The sequence below is a fragment of the Halichoerus grypus genome, chromosome 14 (assembly GCF_964656455.1).
Source record: "Halichoerus grypus chromosome 14, mHalGry1.hap1.1, whole genome shotgun sequence".
NCBI classification, from domain to species: Eukaryota; Metazoa; Chordata; class Mammalia; order Carnivora; family Phocidae; genus Halichoerus; species Halichoerus grypus.
Window position 1 is genome coordinate 90,478,750 of NC_135725.1, and position 17,671 is coordinate 90,496,420.

General features: G+C 59.9%; 1 protein-coding gene across 4 annotated transcripts in view; it reads right to left on the reverse strand.

Annotated features, from left to right (window-relative positions):
• The window catches only part of RALGDS (ral guanine nucleotide dissociation stimulator), a 37,486-nt gene extending 22,154 nt beyond the window's left edge, over positions 1 to 15,332 (reverse strand). For 2 of the 4 annotated variants that reach the window (XM_036107996.2, XM_036107991.2), the window contains exon 1: positions 5,930 to 6,106. In XM_036107996.2, coding sequence (XP_035963889.2) covers positions 5,930 to 6,091 — 162 coding nt within the window. In that variant the 5' untranslated portion in view covers positions 6,092 to 6,106. Of the gene's footprint in view, positions 1 to 5,929; positions 6,107 to 7,289; positions 7,481 to 15,206 lie in introns of those variants that run through there. The other 2 variants (XM_036108057.2, XM_036108031.2) reach the window with 2 other exon arrangements.
• Between the last annotated feature and the right edge of the window lie 2,339 nt (positions 15,333 to 17,671).

Here is a 17,671-nt window from a genome sequence, read left to right on the forward strand (position 1 = left end):
GCCTGTTTTGTCATCGGACAGGGTCACGCCGGTGAACTGACGGACGGCACCTGCCCGTGCCTGGTTGTGTGCTCGGCGCACGTGTGCGTGTGAAGTCCTCAGTGTTGCTGTGTGCTTGGGGAGAAGCCCTACCCTTGCTTTGTCTGCACTATTACCTATCAGCCCCACAGCCGTGCTGAGGAGGAGGTAGGAGCAGAAGGGAGGTGGAAGAAGAGCTGTCAAGGAGGTGGGGGGGTGCGGGGGTAGAACACAACAGATGCCACCGGGGTTGGAGCCTTCCAGACATTCAAGAAAGTAAGGGGTCGAGAGGGACAACTGCCTGCTGGAGCACCTGTCACTTGGCTGGTCAGCTGGGGCCACTGGTGGCTTGAGTGCTCAAGATCTCAGGGCAGCGGTCAGGGTGGGAGTCAGGCTGCTGGGCTAGGGAGCCCTTGCTACACCCTCTAGAAGCCTGTGAGGTAGAGGGAGGCTGGATGTTAACAGCAGGGTCAAGAGGGTATTTATAGATGCATAAATGAATGGGACCGTCTTGCACACCTAACCCACTGCTGGGGCCTTGCCTGGCCTCTGGCCTCAGCCCTCAAAGAGCCCCAACCATTGCCGTTAGCAGCCCTGGCAATACTACCAACCTCCCCAGAACCAGGTCTCCTACCATTGGGCCTCAGTTTCTCCATTTGTAAAATGAGAGGGCAGGACCAGACTACACATTCCATAAGCATATTGCGTGTGCCCACTGTGTGCCAAGCCTCAGATCTCCACGCATAGTGGGTCTGCAGCAAGCCCCACCCACCGGGGGAGCTTGAGCACCATCCAGCCAGGAAGCAAGGCCTTGACAAAGACAGGTAGAAAACCACAATCTGGCAGTTTCTATTAAGGGCATTAAAAATGCTCTTGCCCTTTGACTCGATGATCCACTCTTAGGAATTCACCCTAAGGATGCAATCAGAGGGATGGACACAGGTCTCTTCACAAACATGTTTATGGAAATGTGGATTACAACTCTGCCAAACTGAACCAACTCAAATGCCCTCTGCTAACTCACAGGACCCTTGGTGCCACCGCGGGCCGGGAGAACCACAGTGCAGGGCATGCTCTGTGTAACCAGGAAGTAGGAAAACCAGGCTGCCCAATATGCTTTCAGACCAGACATTGCACACATGCATTTGACGAGAGGGAGCTATTTGTAACAGTGATGGTGGTTATCTCTGACTGGTAGTGTATATTTTTGTTTTTTCATTTCTAGAGTTTTCTAATTTTTCTACAACATTTTAATAATCACGCACATGTAATAAATGCTGTTTGCTTTTTTTTTTTTTTTAAAGCAAGATGACTAGATTTGGTTTGGAGTGAGGATTCCTAGGAGGCTGTTTGGGAAGCTTCTGGGCTCTGAGCCCAGGGAAGGCGAGTTGGGGAGGCACAGTTAGAGGAAGGAGGTCCTCATAGAGCAACAAAAGGGTGACCTGGTCACTGGCCACCGCCCTCTGGCTAGAAGCTCCTCTTCCCAATCTTTCTCCTGGGGCCACGTGCTCAGCGCTTCTGGGAATTCAGAGTGAATCCAGCACCTGCCTGCCCTCACTTATCTCTCTCTGCTCTGCTGTCTTTATCTCCTTCTCCCAGGGAGGGGCCTGGGAAGCAAGCTCAAGCCCATTTTACAGCATGGAAAAGGGCCCATGCAGGCCAGGTGACTCAAAAGGGCTGGAGGAATGCACCTGAGGTCCCCACCTCTCCAACCCTGAATGTCCAGGTGTCGGGGCTGAGGGGCGCAGGTAGGCTGGAGAGGTGAGGAGTGGGGAATCCAGCACTACCCCCCTCCCCCACCAGCACAGCTGGCTGGGCTGCCTGCCCATTATCTGCGGGGAGGGGGCAGGGTGGTGTAGCCTTTACTCAACTAGTCCTTCTGCCTCGTTCCCCCTCCCTGCCTCGTGCACCCCCACCCCACTTTGGGGCTCCCCTCTGGGGTCCTGGCAAGCCTGCTCACCGTTCCAGCTGCATGCACACGTGCGCGCGGGCACACCCCCCCCCCCCCCCATCTTAGTTTTCAGAGTGTTGGTGTAGCAGAGGGCAGGCTTGGACACCGAGAATCCTGGGTGTGAAAACTAGCTCCACCCTATTCTTAACTGTGTGTCCCTCTCTCCCCCAGGCAAATCACCTCACCTCCAAGCTCTCTCCTGTGTAAATGGGAGCATAACTAAGGAGACAGCACAGGTAAAGCACCTCATGCAGGTGCTGGGCGCCGCCCCCAGGTCAAACAGGGCAGAGACTCTGGCCCACGCTGTCAGTGACCAGGGCTGCGGTTCACGGGGCACCTCTGGCTCGAAAGACCCTCTCCTGAGCCATCACGCACTTCGCTAAATAATCCTGCCCCAAAGCTGCGGGGTAGACCCCTTACCAAGGGCAGGGGCAGCCCAAAAAAGGGGACCAGGGCAGCAGGTGCCGCCTGATGGAAGAACAAAATCACCCACGAAGCGTTCTTGCCAAAAACTAACCACGAACCCAACCAGCCTTCTGCATGTAACTACCATTTGGGGGAGTTACGGGGGAACAGAGGAACATGTTAAACACACCATGAGGATATAATCCATAAATTCCAGACCGTAGGAATCTCTACGGGACAAACCACCCAGTTTCAACAAATCTGTTCCAGGGGGAAAGAAAAATAAAGGGGAAGCCATAGATGAAAAGAAAGGTAAGAGACGTCACCAAATGCCACGTGGATTTTGGATGGTGATTTGAACAGGGCAACTATTAAAAAAAAAAAAATACCACGAGAAACCTAAAGGACAATTGAGATTATTTGAACACTGCTGGATATTTGACGATAATCAATACCACCTTCTGGGTGTGATCGTGGTAATGCAGTTACGATTAGAGTGACATATTAGAATTTGTATGCCTGGGATCTGCGCAAACATTGTCCGCTGCAGGGGACGCAGGACGTGGGGGCAGTGAGCAGAAATGAGAGTGTCCTCGCACACTGGGGAGTGTTACAGCTGGGATGCATTTGTGCACTTTCTCCACTCTCCTGTCTAGTTGGAATTTGCCATCATAGAAATTAAAAGAGGAAAAAGGACAGAGTTTGAGCTTCACCGTCGATGTCCCTGAGGCTCCCAGCAGGCCATCAAGGGAGGGCAACAATCTCTAGACACCTGGCTAGCTTGCCCATTTTCCATGTTCCTGACTTGCCCCATACCCAGGGGCACTCCTAGCATCCTTACAACAAAGAGGCTGGGGGCTTCACTTTGGAGGCCACGGCTGTGGGCCGCTGGGAAACTGAGCCACACAGCTCACACGGGGCTGGAGGCAGGCCAGTGACCTTGGGTGAGTGAAGACCAAGGTTATCACCCTTGCCCTTGGAGGGTCTGCTGGAAGAGACAGCATGAAGCACTGTAGAAAGTGTGGGGTTATTAGGATTGGGGCCCTCCTCTCATCCCTCATCCTGCTCACAGCTCACCCCACCCCCAGCAGTCCCAGGTTCCCAGCCTTTCCCTGGGGAGTGCACCTGCCCTTCCTCAGGGGTCACAAGAAGCCCCGAGAACAACGCTATGCCATACAGACTGTTCTGCCACCAGGATGCTCCCTGCAGGGGAAGCTTGCAAGACAGGCTGAGAACTGACAAGTCAGGGGCTGGAAGCAGGCCACATCCAGCCCACACGTGTGTTTTGTTTGGCTTGCAAAGTATTTTTAAATTTTTGAGCCAACAGTAAAAGGTCAGCTGATTTCATATAAAAATCCACATTTCTGGCTTCTCCTGTAACTTGGGACAATCCGGCCACATGGGGTCTGTGTTTCCGAGCCACAGGAGGCTGGGTGGGAGCTGACCGGCAGCTGTCTCCCTTGGGCAAGGCTCAGGCCCCGCCGGGCCTTCCATCGCTCCCTGGCTGGGAGGCCTCCTGAGCAGCCACCTCCAGTTGAAGGAAGAGGGGTACGGAGGCCAAACCTCTGGGGCCCCTTCTCCTTCCTGCTTCCAACCCACCATTGGTCCCCCAGATGCATGGCAGCCAGAGGGGTCTTGACCCTTCAAAAGTGGCCCTACTACCTTCAGGGCAAAAGACCAACTGCTTGGAGTGGCCCCGGCTTGCATCTGGGGGCCCTCTCTCACCACGCCCAGCCCGGCTCACACAGAACTGCTATGGTCCCTGGCGCCTCGGGCCATCCCGTGTCCTGCCTGGCCCGTGCTTCCGACGTGCCGCCCACCCCTTGTCCAGTACGTGACGGGTGACTCATGCGTGCTGCTCCAGCTGTCCTTCAAATCAAGACCCAGCTCTGCTTTGGCACAGGGTCCCGGGGAATGGGGTTCGGGCCCAGATGCAGCGCTGGGGAGGTCTCAGAGCCGCAACGGGGCTCAAGGCAATGTCCAGGCAACCACAGGCCTTGCGTGTCACCTCCTCCAACCTGGGGCTCGGCCAAGGCCACAGAGGGCGCTGGTGGCCGAGTGAGAAAGAGCAGCTGGCCACCCAGACTTGGGTCGGGCCTTGGTGAAGGAGCGGTCACCTCTCTCTGCACAGGTGGAGGTCCCCTGTCTGTCCTTTGCGGGCTATATTTAGAGCCCGAGGAGGACATGAAGAGGGTGTAGCCTGGCTGGGCTCCTGGGTCACTTCCTGTCGCTGACGTCACCATTCCTGGCCTGCCTGCCTCCTGGGCTGGCCTCCTGTGGGCGGGTGAGCACACACCTTGGCAGGAGGTGATGCACCTGGGCCAAGAGCGTAGGCTGAGCCCCACCTCCTCTGTCTCTGCGTTCCTGGGAACTTCCAGGGGCCTCCTTCTCTTCCTCCTCCTCCTCCTTGGGGGGAGGGGGGTTTCCCACGAGCGGGAGGGCGGGCTCAGAGTTGGTCAGGAGGCAGAAAATGAAGCATCCAAACCTCCAGGAGACCATCCTGGGTGGAGGGATGTGACATCATTATCACCCCCAATCTCTGATCTCACAGGGCGTTACTGTCCCAGGGCAACTAGGGCAAAATATATCAACGCCTGGAGCCATGGAAACGGCCCAGGATGGGCATGCCAAGGGTTCCGGCTCAGCCTTGAGCTTGCTCTGGGGCCTCGCGGTCCTCCCCTGGAAGTGGGCGCTCACCACCCCTGACACTAACTCCCAGGGTGTCAGGGGGCACTCAGAGGGGCACAGTGCAGCCCATTCACGGTGGTAAACGCCATCCACACAGTGCGCATGGGGGCCACCCTGACAATGGTCCCCCGGCTCCTGGAGTGCTCAGTGCCCGACACCCCAGAGATCACGGACACCCGACACTTCTGAGGGCCGCCCATCTGCTGTGTGACGGCTGGAGGTGAAGGGAGGAGAGGAGAAAGAAGCAGAAAGGGACATAAATAGATGGAAATGCAAAAGAGCCCGAAACACAGCGTAACAGAGAGGGGACAGTGGGAGAGGCGAACAGAGTCAAAGGCGGGGGTCCCGTCCCTCGCAGAGCCCGCGTCAGAGAAGCACGGCCCACGCACCGAGGATGCGGCCTGCAGGTTTGGGAAGCTCTCTCTTAAGATCTGGAGGCTAGATTTGTGTTCCAGTCCCTGCTCTGCACCTTCCTGGCCTCAGTTTCTCCAGCAGGAAGATGGGGTGATACTGATAACGCCATCACCTGGCTCTCAGGAGAGCAGGTAATAAAACAACGCACAGAAGCCCTTGGAAATCTGAGAAGCACCATAGGAATAGGAGACACTAGGACAGCCCACGGTTGCCCGGCAGCGGCCGCCCAGGCAGGGGGCAGGTGGGCAGGCCGGCCTGGGCGGGTGCCCGCTGTGCCCCCTCCTCTCACACCCAGGTGGGGGCTGCGGACGCCCACTGGCTTCCAGCTGGGCTCCTTCAACCAGTTCTGAGGGAGGGAGGGGTAGTGGTTGGGGGACCAGCTCCTGGGCGGTGGGCCCTTGCTGGGACCCGCCCGGCCTCCCGGCAGAGGTACCGCTTGCCCTGGAAACTCACCTCCGTGGCTGCTGCCGGCATGGGTGCCGGCCAAGGTGTGGGGCTTCGGAGAGTGGCGCGGCGGGCGATGGCCCAGCGCCTGGCAGTCACCACAGAGACACAGGCGAAGAATACCCAGCCCTTCCTGGCCCTGGGCACAGTGGGCCCGGCTTCCCGGGCCATGGCGGTCCGGGAGCCAGGCAGGGGGTGGGCTCCCAGGGAGGCCCTCTGCCAATCTGCCCGGCCGTGTGCCTGCCTGCCCCGACGGAGTCAAGCACCCGAGTGCCTAGGCCTGGTGTCATCGGCATGGCTGTCATACCTGCTCCCATGATGGGCAGGGCCAGGAATTCCCGCTGGTACCAGGCCATGGGCCAGCCAAGGCCAGGTGGATGGGGCTCGGTCCTGAGCTGGGCCACCAACCCCAGCTCAAACCGGCTCCTCTTGGGGTGGGCCCCATTGTCTCCTCCAATACCCCAAGGCCCCATCCCCATTCCCCCTGCCTGCAGGGAAATCATCACCCAGAGCTGGAAAGGTGGCAGGTACAAGTCACCGAGATCAAAACAGGGCTCAGCCAGTGGGGCCACCGGGTAGGTGTGAGCCCAGCTAGGTGCTGTCAGGGGGAGCACAGGAGGTCCCCGCTTATGCCAAGCTACCGCTTCATTCCTGAAACTTTCCCTGCACTCTCCCCTCGAGCTCCTCTGCCCTGGCACCCAGGCACAAGACCTCATTTTAAACTGTAAGGACCATGGGGCGCCTGGGTGGCTCAGTCGTTGGGCGTCTGCCTTCGGCTCGGGTCATGATCCCGGGGTCCTGGGATCGAGCCCCGCGTCGGGCTCCCTGCTCAGTGGGAAGCCTGCTTCTCCCTCTCCCACTCCCCCTGCTTGTGTTCCCTCTCTCGCTGTGTCCCTCTGTCGAATAAATAAATAAAATATATAAAAAAAAACAATAACTGTAAGGACCAACTGAGAGTTGCCAACTGCTTATTCTGCCAAGTAGGGTAGTAAAAAACCCAAAAACAACATCATTACCATTACTCCAGAAAAGACGCCACCAAACGTTAACTAGGACATACCATCAGAAATGCCATTCATTTAGCAGTGGTTAAATGGAGGCACTTGGCTTTAAGTAAAGCTCACAAACTTGTGCCCATTTTTCTCATTTTGCTGCAAACCAGCCATTGGAAACGACGGACCGAGTCCCATACACCCATTTGACAAAAGCAAAAACCGAGGCCCAGGGGGAGCAGGGACTTGCCCGAGACCTCACAGGGCAAATCCAGGACTTGCATCTGTCCGCAGCCCTGCAGAGCCCACAGACGCTCCTTCCACCAAACCCAGAGGTCCCAGGGCAAAGAGGCCGAGCGGCCGGGTGGCTTCCTTACCCTGCTGGGGCCCTGGCCGGGTGGACGTCCTGCCCCTGGCTGCCAGGGGGCCGTGGGGGCTGGGAGCAAGGAGGGCGGCGCAGGGGCTCGGGAGCCAGCCTGCAGGCACATCAGGTCCCCTGGCTGCGGCGGAGGGGGCTGGGGCCCAGCATGCTGCCCGGGCACAGAGCCCCACCAGCACTCACTCTGCCTCTCAGAGTTTCACATCCTCTTCCGGTGGCTTTGTGGGGTGCGGGGGACCCAGTGGAGCAGGCTGCTCTGAGCCCGACCTGGTTCCTGTCCCCGCCCAGCCAGCCCTGCCTCCCTGTGGGACCTGCAGGTTCCTCTTCTCTCCGAGCCTCAGTTTCCTGACCTGTTATGGATGTGGGGGTGGGTGGGAGAGACACGGAGGTTTTCAAACACAAACTCTTCCCAACCCCTGGCTTCACTGCCTCTCTTGACCTGGAATTCTCATCACTGGGCTCCAGAGGACATTTCTTTTAGGGAAGAAAGAATCTCTGTGAACACAAGTTAGGAATCCCCGGGGATGTGGGCATCCCGGGGTGGGGGGCTGGGTGGGCATCAGAGAAACTGAGCTGGAGGTGCCAGGCGGAACATGGCCTCCCATGCCACCCTCGTGCCTACAGCCAGAGACAGGCTCCCCCACACCCAAATCCCTCCAACAGCTTCCGTCCCGCCCGCAAGAGAATCCCAATCCTCCCTGCCACCAGCCACCGGGCACCTCCCTGTGCTCCCCTCTACGCAGGCAGTCCCTACTCCTCCTCCTCCTCAGCCACCATGGCCTCCTGCACACGGTGATGCTTAAATTAACCCTGACCTTTGAGAAACAGCAGAGGCAACTGGGCTCTGAATCGGCCCGCCCTGAGGCCCCGGGCCACTGACTTAGCATTACTTACTGACTCAGTTTCCTCATCTGTAAAATTGGCACCAGGGTGCCTGGGGATTCGGCAAGAGCTCAGCAGGGGCCTGGCTGGTGGCCGACACCCAGGGGATGTGCATTCTGATCATTCCCCCAGTCACAAGCCTGCTCCAGCGCCTGGCACGTAATAAACACTCAGCGGATGCTGGCAGGTACTGTTTCCTGGCTCCATCTCCAAGAGCAAGCTCCAAATGGCAATCTGGGGCCGGTCCAGTGCTAGCATGGGCCCCGGAACTGGATCCCAGCGGCTAACTCAGAAATGTTTGTTGTCAACAGAGGCCAGGGTGCAGCAAGGCAGGAGAGCTCCAAGGAGGGAGATAGCCCTGGGGCACGGAGGCTGTTCACACAGCCTTGGCCGCTCAGCCCGGTGCAGCCAGCTGCCTGGCTGTGGGACCTGGGGCATCGCTCGATGCAGCCTGCCTGCCCTCTGTGTGTACCGGCGGGTGCGCTCTCCCAAGCCCCTGGGGGCACTAGATGACACGAGGGGGTGGGAGGGCCTTTCCTGAGGCTTGCCCTCCTCATCTCAAGGTGGGGCCCCGACCCCAGTGCTGTGCAAGGGGTCCGTAGATGGGAGAGTGCTTCCAACTGGGCGAATGTGTTTGGGGGTGGGGGAGAGCTTCAAGAGGCCACTGGAGGAAGCGTGTGTCCGTGGGTGGGAACCAACAGGGAACCAGGCTGCCCCTTAGGTGTATCTGTGTGTTTCCATAAGCATTTAATGAGCGCTTCCCAGGGACCAGGCCCTTTGCAAGGGACCACGTCTCTTTCCATAGCTCATGAGTGTCAAACGAGGCTCTCTGTGCTCTTGTCCAGAGGGCCCCCCCACCCCCGTCCACACCTGTTACCCCGCCCTTCCCCCACCCCAGCCTTCTAACACAGGTCAGCCTGGCCTCAGGACCGGGCTCACCGGGAAGGTCCCAGGCGGTGGCTGCGGGAGACCAGCTGTCTGGCAAGAAGAGGCAAGAAGAGGCAAGAAGAGCGAGCGGGAGCCCTGAGGAGGCGGGGCAAGGGAGGAGTGGGGCGGGGCACGTCCACCCCTCCTCCCAGCCGAGAGGGGGAGAGCAGAGGCGCCTTTGTTCCCTGCCAGTCTGGTGTCACCACATGGTGCACCGCATCACTGTCACCGCCTGGAACCAAAGACCAGCCACGGAGCACCAGGGCTCTGGGGGCTGGGGACAGTCAGGGGCATTCCACCTGCACTCCCACGGCGCTGCCACCTTCTGGGGCTGGGCCCGCCGAGGACCGGAGCGCACACAAGCTTTTCCTGCACACCCACTGTGCATCGGGGAACGCTGGCCCCATCCTGAGACGCTTGTCCCAGTCCCCGAGGTCTTGGGACCTGCCCACGGTCCTATGCCCTGCCCACTGTACCAGATGGCCCTACGATAATGCACCCGGGCAGCCACACACAAGCCCAGACGTAGCAAAACCCCACTCCTGAACCCGCATGCGCGCAGACGCGCCTCGCCACCGAGACCCAAGCCCTTTGGCAGGGGACACCTTCCTGGGTGGGCCTGCTGCGTTCCACATCTGGGGGGGTTCCTCCCACCCTCTGCGGGCTCCTGGGGCAGGCCCTGGTGGGTGCAAAGCACACTGTTTATAAACACTAGTGGCTGTCGCTAGGAGCTGTGACTCAGAGCCGGAGTGGTGACTCCTCTCGGAGCTGTTTACCCGGCACAACATCCTGTCCAGGAAGCAGATAGGAGAGGCCTGGCTGGCTTTGGCTCCTCTTTCCTGCAGCCTCCTGACCCGACTCGGGTCCCGCTGGGGGCGTGGGACAGCCCAGCGCCCCTCGCCCTCATCTCTGGGGACCTGCGGCCCCTCATCCCAAAGCCACTGCACCCGGGCTCTGCTAGGTCAGGTGACACTGCAGCCTTGCACGTGAGAGACCAGCCCTTGGAGCCGGGGAAAGGGTTTAGAACCGGGGTGCATGTACTTCAGCTGTGAGAGAGGCCCAGGACCCAGGGCCCTGCAAACACCTGCCCCCTGCTGCCGAAGGCGAAGGCTTGCCCGCACTTAGAAGCCTTGGAGGCACAAGCGGCTCCTGACGCCCCCTCGGCCCCCAGAGCTCATCCTGGCCCTGCCTTTGGCGCTCCTCGAGGGGGGCAAATCACTCTTCCACGCGGCATCTGTCAAACAGATGCAGCCCCGCTGATCGTCTCTGTTGTAAAGCTGAGGAGATCAAGGCCCAGAGAGGGCAAACCACTTGCCCAAGGATGCACAGGGGGTCAGTTCCAAGGCCAGGTGCACGCCTTGGCCTGTCTGGCCCCAAGGCAGCTCAATTTCCTCCACTCTGGGCCGGGTTAAAGATCACACGTGGATTTGTGCCTGGCACCACAGGCAGGCTTGGGGCTGCCGGCTGTCAGCAGGGTGGGCGGCCTGCCCCCTGTGTGAGGCCCAGCTCGGGATTCTGACTTCGATTTCCCCCATCACTCTGCCCCCCTGCAACCCAGTGTCTAAGCTGGAGTCGATGACCTTTCGTCCCCCCCAATTTTCTACCATTCACTGATGTGCTCGCGTGGATATAATTTAAGTGTCACGATGTGAGAGGCAGGTGTGCAGGCGGGCTCAGGGACAGGAGCCTGGAGACCTACCAAACTCACCCAAAGTCACACAGAAGTCTGGCTTGGAGGCTGGGTCGCTCAGCTGCTCCCAGCTCTTTACAAGAAGGGCTGAGCGTGATTCTATCCTCCCGGTGCCCTTCTGTGGGCAGAGGACCCCTGCTTTATAGAAGGGCTGAGAGGGGCCAGAGGAAGGCCCTTTCCCCTGCTCCCGGCTGGGGAGACCCGGGGACCCCCTGGAATGGTACAGCCACAAGGAACACCTGCCAGGGAGAAAGGCAAGGAGGGGCTAGGTATTTTGGCAGCTGAGGCTCGGCCCCGCTCCAGGCCAAACAGTAACCCAGTGGTAGGTCGGTGGGCTGCTCCAGCTGCTGATTCACCCACTGCCCACCTGCCAGCCCTTTTTACCAGCCCACTGAGTCACACAGGTTGCCAAGAGGCTGAGGATCCGAGAATCAAGGCCCTGCCCCAGCTGCTCCCGCTGGCTCCATGCCTGGCAGGATCCAGCACTGCCAAGGGCACCATCAGCCCCCCTCCCATGGCTGCCGAGGACAGCTCCCTGCCCCTTTGGGCCTGCCCCCATGCCCGTCTCGACAATGAGCCCAACGTCTAACTTTAAGGATTAGAGCAGCAGCTACGAGTTGGGGCTCTGGGTAGACAGAGTCCAGCTTCAAACCCCCAGCCTGCGACTTGCTGACCCTCGTCCTGGCCTACACATGGGGATGGCCTCCACCTCCAAAAGCCTGAAATATTGGACGGAAACACTGAGGATAGGGCCTGACATTATTCCGAAGCAGCCTAGGACACTCCAAGTCAGGGACAACTGGTACTTCAGAAAATGCAATAGAAAATCCTCCCAGCAAATTCAAACTGCCATAAAAGTCTCTACAATTTCGATTTATCCCATGTCCCTGAGGACCAGCAACAGTCTGTGGCATTCAGCCCGCACGACTGACTGAGCCCCTGCTAGGTGTCAGGCCGGGTGCAGGTACCAGGGACACACCAGGGAGCAAAAGAGGTAAAAATCACCTTCCGGTCTAGGGGTGTAAGAAGTAAAATGTGTGTTGGAAGGTGAGTATGCTGTAGAAGAAAAAAACAGAATAGGGTAAGAGGGGCTGAGCATGCCGTGTCCCTTGATGGACGAGGGTGGGCGAGCTAGAAAGTACCATGTGGGGGAAGACTCCAGAAGGGGATTAAGAAAACAATTCAGACTGTGGCGTAGCCTCATACCGCCTCCCCCCCCGCCCCACTGGGCTCTCAGCTTCCTGGGGGCAGCATCTGTCCTGCTCACCCCTCATACCCAAGTGCCAGAATGATGCCTGGCCCATGACGCATTCCCGTAACTGCTAACGGGTAGGCGGGTGACTCTACCACTCATGTATGCACACACTACCATCGCAGGAGTGGAAAGAGCACTGGGTGTTCTAAGTGTGTTTTCAGTTCTTCCTTCTTTTTAAAAATTGGAAGGGGTGTAAGCTCCCTGAGAGCAGGCAGGGACCTGTTCCCGGATGCATCGGCGCCTACAACAGAGTCTGGCATGCAGTGGGCTCTCATCAAATACCGAGGATGCACCAGTAAGCTCGATGGTCCAGACAGGTCCTCCAGTTTCAAAGTCTCTAGATTTGAAAATATTCAGAGTTCGGGGCTAACAAGTTGCCTGCGGGGAGATCACCAGAAAAGCTTTCTGGAGGAGGCAGCAAGGCTGGAGAGGAGCCTGAGGGATGGCAAGGAGGAAGGGCACAGGAAGGGCAAGGCCCTCTCTGCCAACCTGCCATTCGAGTGCTTTCCGGAGAGCGAGGCTGGAGGCAAGCCAGGCTTTCTGGGAAACAGGAGCCAGGAGGTTCCCAGAAGCCAGCCTGCCGTGGGATGTCAGGGTGGGGAGGTGGGCAGGCAGTTCAGCTCCGGTTCAACCTGAGGTTTTTTTCTCCTTCCGAAATTCCCGGCGCAATAATAACTCTTGGGGATGGGTCTCCGCTCATCGGGTAAGTTGAGGTTGCTCTGCTATGGTCTGGCCTGTGCTAAGGAGCCGATCCATGAAGCACAGGCAGGGCTGGCTGAGGCGGGGAGGGTGGGGGGAGCTGAGCCCACAGTCAGGCCCCTGTGCCCAGCAGGGCCTGGTCACTTGGGGCTTCAGGGCCGGGGGAGTTGGGACAAATGGGCCCTTGTGGTGAGGAGGCTGCCTGCCGTGCCAGGGACACTGTGTGCCCGGTGCTGTCACCCGCCCGCTGCCTGCACGCGGGGGGCCCAGAGCCTGGGAAGCAGGGATCCCCTTTCAGAGGGGGACCTCCTGAGCTGCCCTAGCCTCTGGACGGGATCTGGGGCTCCAGCTGGCTGCCGGGAGGTCGGGGGGCTGGTGCCCGCTGCCCTCTTTCCCACAGTCTTCAGGCAAGGAAGTTTCCCCAGAGGCAGGGAGGGGACGGGGGAGGGTGGGGGCAGGGCCTTGGGGCTGAGTGACAGTTTCAGAGCCATAGCCTTTGTCCCCCTCCTGCCACCCACTGACCCTCTGCCAAGTCCACGACTTCGCTCCTTCCTTGGTTTCTCCTCCTTGGCAAGGTCCCTGGGCCTCTCCCATCTGCCCCCACCTGCTCCTACATGGGAGATGTGGCAAGGGTGGCCAGGCACCAGCGGGATGCCCCTGCCAGGGGCCCTCCAAGGGCGGCACAGATCTCCATGCCACCATCAGGCACGGTGCTGAGAAAAGCCGCCCCAACCTCGTGAGCTGCGTACACTTATTAGCCCCTTTCACAGCTGAGAAACCTGATCACGGAGAAGTGGACAGGGCAGGAACATGCAGGCCTCCTCATGGTCACGACCTGGGCCCCGAGCTTTGGAAAAGCAAGGTGCAAACATGTGCACATGAGCACACGCTCGCACTCTTGAGCCCCACGAGCAAGTCTCCCCTCTCCCCCACTCCGTAATCAGTCATGTGTTTGCACTTGCACCACACGAGTCCCTTCACACACATGCGCACTCAGCCACCGCTGGGCTCGTCATGCACACTTGGTGGCCCAGGGGGACGCACGTGGCCACAAATCCACTCAAATGTGTGCAGTCACCCAAAGGCACGGTACAGCCTCCCCACCCCCAAGCCTCGGATGTATCTCCCACTCCCCGCACATCTTCCTGACCACGGTGGCCACCCTGCAGCCCTCAGGGCCCGTCCCGTGTCTGCTTCTGGCAGGGCTGGCGAGAAGGGAAGGAGAAGGACGCATGTGTTTTGTGCAAGGATTTCCTGGCCCCCCGTGGCTACGAAGGAAACTCCTTGAAATACTGAAGAATTGCAATCCTCCGCTGCAGGGCGGGGCAGGCGGGTGATGCTTCTCCGCACTGGGTGCCGCCTGCCTACCCTTCCACTTGCCTCGCTCTGCAGCCCACAGCTGTCACCTGTCTGGCCGCCCAGGACCTCAGGCCAGGTGGACTGCCTCACCCTGCGACCTCAACTCTGAGCACCCAGAGGGCCAAAGGGCACCCCCAGGCAACTTCCTGGGCAGCACACCCTAGAACTCTGGCCTCAGGGAGGAAGGCGATCCAGGTGGAGCTCACCTTCAGATGGGGCCCGGCAATCTACTCAGCTTCTCCAGATCCCCGTTTCCCCACCTAGAAAAACACGTGGATTCAACTCAGGGCAGTCAACACCGCCTGTCTTCACAGCTGGTGGGCCACACCACCATCTGCCTTCCTCAGAGGGGAAGAGACATTTCCTGCCACCTGCGGAGGGCTCACTGCTGGTGACGGTACCAGGGACTTCAGGAACACTTCACACACCTTGACATCCATGAGTCCACAGGGAAGTTGAGGGAACCACCTGTCTGGGATCCTGCGAGTCCAAGCCTGCACTCCCACCCAGCCTTCCCAGACTTCTCTCTCCCCCTTGACCCCAAGACAGCCTTGACCTGCATGCTGAGAGCTGTGGACGGAGACATTCAGGGCTGGGCTCCTCCTCCGCCCGCTGCAGCCCAGCCAGGGAGCTGCAGGGCTTGAACACCCTGGTCCCCCCCTTCCTGTTTTGACCCACACAGTTATAGGTAGAGGGCCTCCCGGACGAAGGAATGTCTGCACTCCACAGGATCCCAAAGGAGGGGTAGGTTTCTGGACTCAGAACTCAGGGGCCAGGACCACGCCCTCCCCACCGCAGCTCGCACACACAGGTCAGGTGGGCGCACCTGGAACATCAGGTGGTGTGCAGAGAAGGTATGGTGTGCCTTCCCTAAGGGAATGCATTCCCGATCCCAACCCAGAAAGGGGGAAGAACCCGGGTGCCCTCCGGCCCCAAGGGGGACCCCGCCCCTCTCAGGCCTGGGAGCTGGGAGGCGGGAGGGGGGGTTGGGGGGATGGCAGGGGGTGGGGACGGGGGGGGGGCAGCCCTCCCGCATCCTAGCTCCCGCCGCCGTGTGGCCCTGCCCCATCCCCTCCCCGGCCACCCGTGGGGCTGGGGCTCACCTCGTCCGCCCGCACACTCGGCGGGACCAGCAGCATGAACGCGGGCAGGGGCTGCACCCCGCCTGGGGCCGAGGACAGGAGCGCGCCGCCTGCTGTCGCCCGGCACCCGGCCTGCAGCGCCCCGCCCCGCTCGGGGCACTGCCGCCGCCACCCGGGCCCGGGCCATTGTCTGCGCCGCCCTCGCCCCGCCCCTCCTCCCGCCGCACACGAGTGAGGGGCGGCTGGGCAGAGTGGGCAGAGGCGCGGCCCGGGAGCAACGGAGCCGGAGCCGCCGCTCCCAAATCCAACGTGGGTGCCCGGCACAGGGCTGAGGATGCCACCCCAGCCTCCTCCCAAGGCCGGAGGTGGGCACGCCCCCTCCCCTTTTGACAGCCGGGGCCTGGGAGGCTCAGAGGGTGGGGTGATGGGCCAAGATCACAGAGTGAGTGAATGGTCAAGGTCAGACTAGAATCCTGGCTCCCTGAGGGCACGTTGGGAACCCCTGAGGTCACCAACAAGACTACCCATCACTGCCCTCCCCAGAGAGAACACCTGAGGGTTCCTGCGCCTCATACCCTTCCCAGCTCCAAAATCCAACCCCCCCCCGCAGGGCAGTCTGGACCCCAAAGGCCCCTCTCCTCCATTCCAAGGCAAGGCAAGGGGCTCCGGGGCCTTGCTCCCTCCCGGTGGACACAACCCTGGTCTGTGTGCTCACTGCTGGGGACGGGGTCAGCGCCCACAAACAAAAGGCCCTAACAGAGCCCACATGACTGGATTCCTTCGGTCTCCACATTTTGCTCACAGCTGGAGGAACAGTAAGGCTCAGAGGGGTTTAGCGCCCATTCTAGGACACTCGGTAAGAAGCACTGCACTGGGATCCGGACACAGGTGCCCATCTCCAAAGCCAGTGGCCTTAACCGTGAGGCCGCCTGCCTACCCCCAGCACCCAGATGGGAAGCAGGTGGAAGCAGGCCAGCGGAGGAGCAAGCACAGAGGCTAGTCTGGTCCTGGCCACCCCAAAGCCCCAGCAGGTGGCATGATTTACAGGGCAGTGTTCATGCACCGAATGGTGCACACACAAGCATAGGGGAAGATGGGGCCACAGATGGGGAAACTGAGGCCAGCAACATGCCAAGGTCAACAGAGCTAGTCAGTCTCAGCTGGCCCGGATCAGAACCAGAGTGCCCTATTCCAGGGGCTCTAACCCTCCCAGCCACACCTTGCCCTGCCACCCTGTCCCCAGGCCCAGGTCACTCGCAGCTGTAGGGGGTACAATGTCCAGGGCCCCAAGCCCAGCTTCCCCTTCCCCTGGCTGGCACCCGGCCCCATCTACGGCGCCCTCTGACCCTACATTTTCTGACATCGTGCCACCACCAACTGTCACTCAGGTATCCAGGAAGTAGCTTCTGTTGCTAAGGGGATGGCCTGACACAAGGTGGCTGGCTGGCAGGGTGGAGTAACGGGGAGGGAGGAGCAGACTGGGGTTTCCCTCAGGAAGGATCCAGGGCGGGGGCTGCTGGGTGGGGGGTGGATCAGACCCCACAGCTAAGGTCTACACAGAGGCCACTGGAAAGCCCCAGCCCTGAGCCTGCCTGCTGGCAAGTATTTTGGGGACCTGTAGTTGCCAAGCAACTGCTCCAGGTTACCATGGGAACTCTCCCTCCTTCTGGGGCTTGTCATTTTTAGGGGGATGCCCTCTCTTTTCCACCTCCTCACTCTGGCTCAGCTGCCCTGGGAGGAGACATCTAGATTCCCCAACCCCCACAGAGACGCACCCAGCAGTGGCCCTAAGTGAAGACTCTGAGGATCAAAACCCCAGAACTCTGAGAAAACGCAGAGCCCAGAGCCCAAGGCCTTCATTAAAACGGGGAGAGGACGAAGGGGCTCATTAACTCTGTTTATGTCTCCACTCCCGCTGTTAACCATCACCTTGGGGCCTGCCCAGCCCTGACATTGGAAGCTCATTGCAATTGCAAGGAACTTGGTGCCAGCCCCTAGGCCCGGCCCCTCCCAGGCATGTCTGCACACAGGGATGTGTCCCCACCAGCCCTGCCATCACCTAGCTGGGGAGTCTGTTCACCGTCCAGTGCCTTAGTTTCCCCTTCTGTCTATGAAGATGGCAGTGGTACCCGTGTTGCGGATACAATGAGACGCTGCAGCCCAAGGCCAGGCCCAGGGGAAGCGCTACAGCCTGGCTGTCCACAGCACCCCGCAGAAGTGGGGGAGGGCCTGGGAGTTAGTCCGCAGAGCACAGCCCCGAGCGGCCACTGACCCCAGGTCCCCAGCCTCCCAGCCCAATGCCTTCTCCTAGGACCTACTCTCTGTCCTACGTCCCCATTCCTGTATTTCTTCGCCATGGTCTCATCTTCTCAGATTTGAACCAAGGTGAGCTTTGCACAGAGCCCCTTGGTTAGTTTCCGTTGTGAGAATTAGCGAGTGACCCACTGTCAAGGCTAGCGGCCTCAGCCTCGTGGGACCCGGGAGTG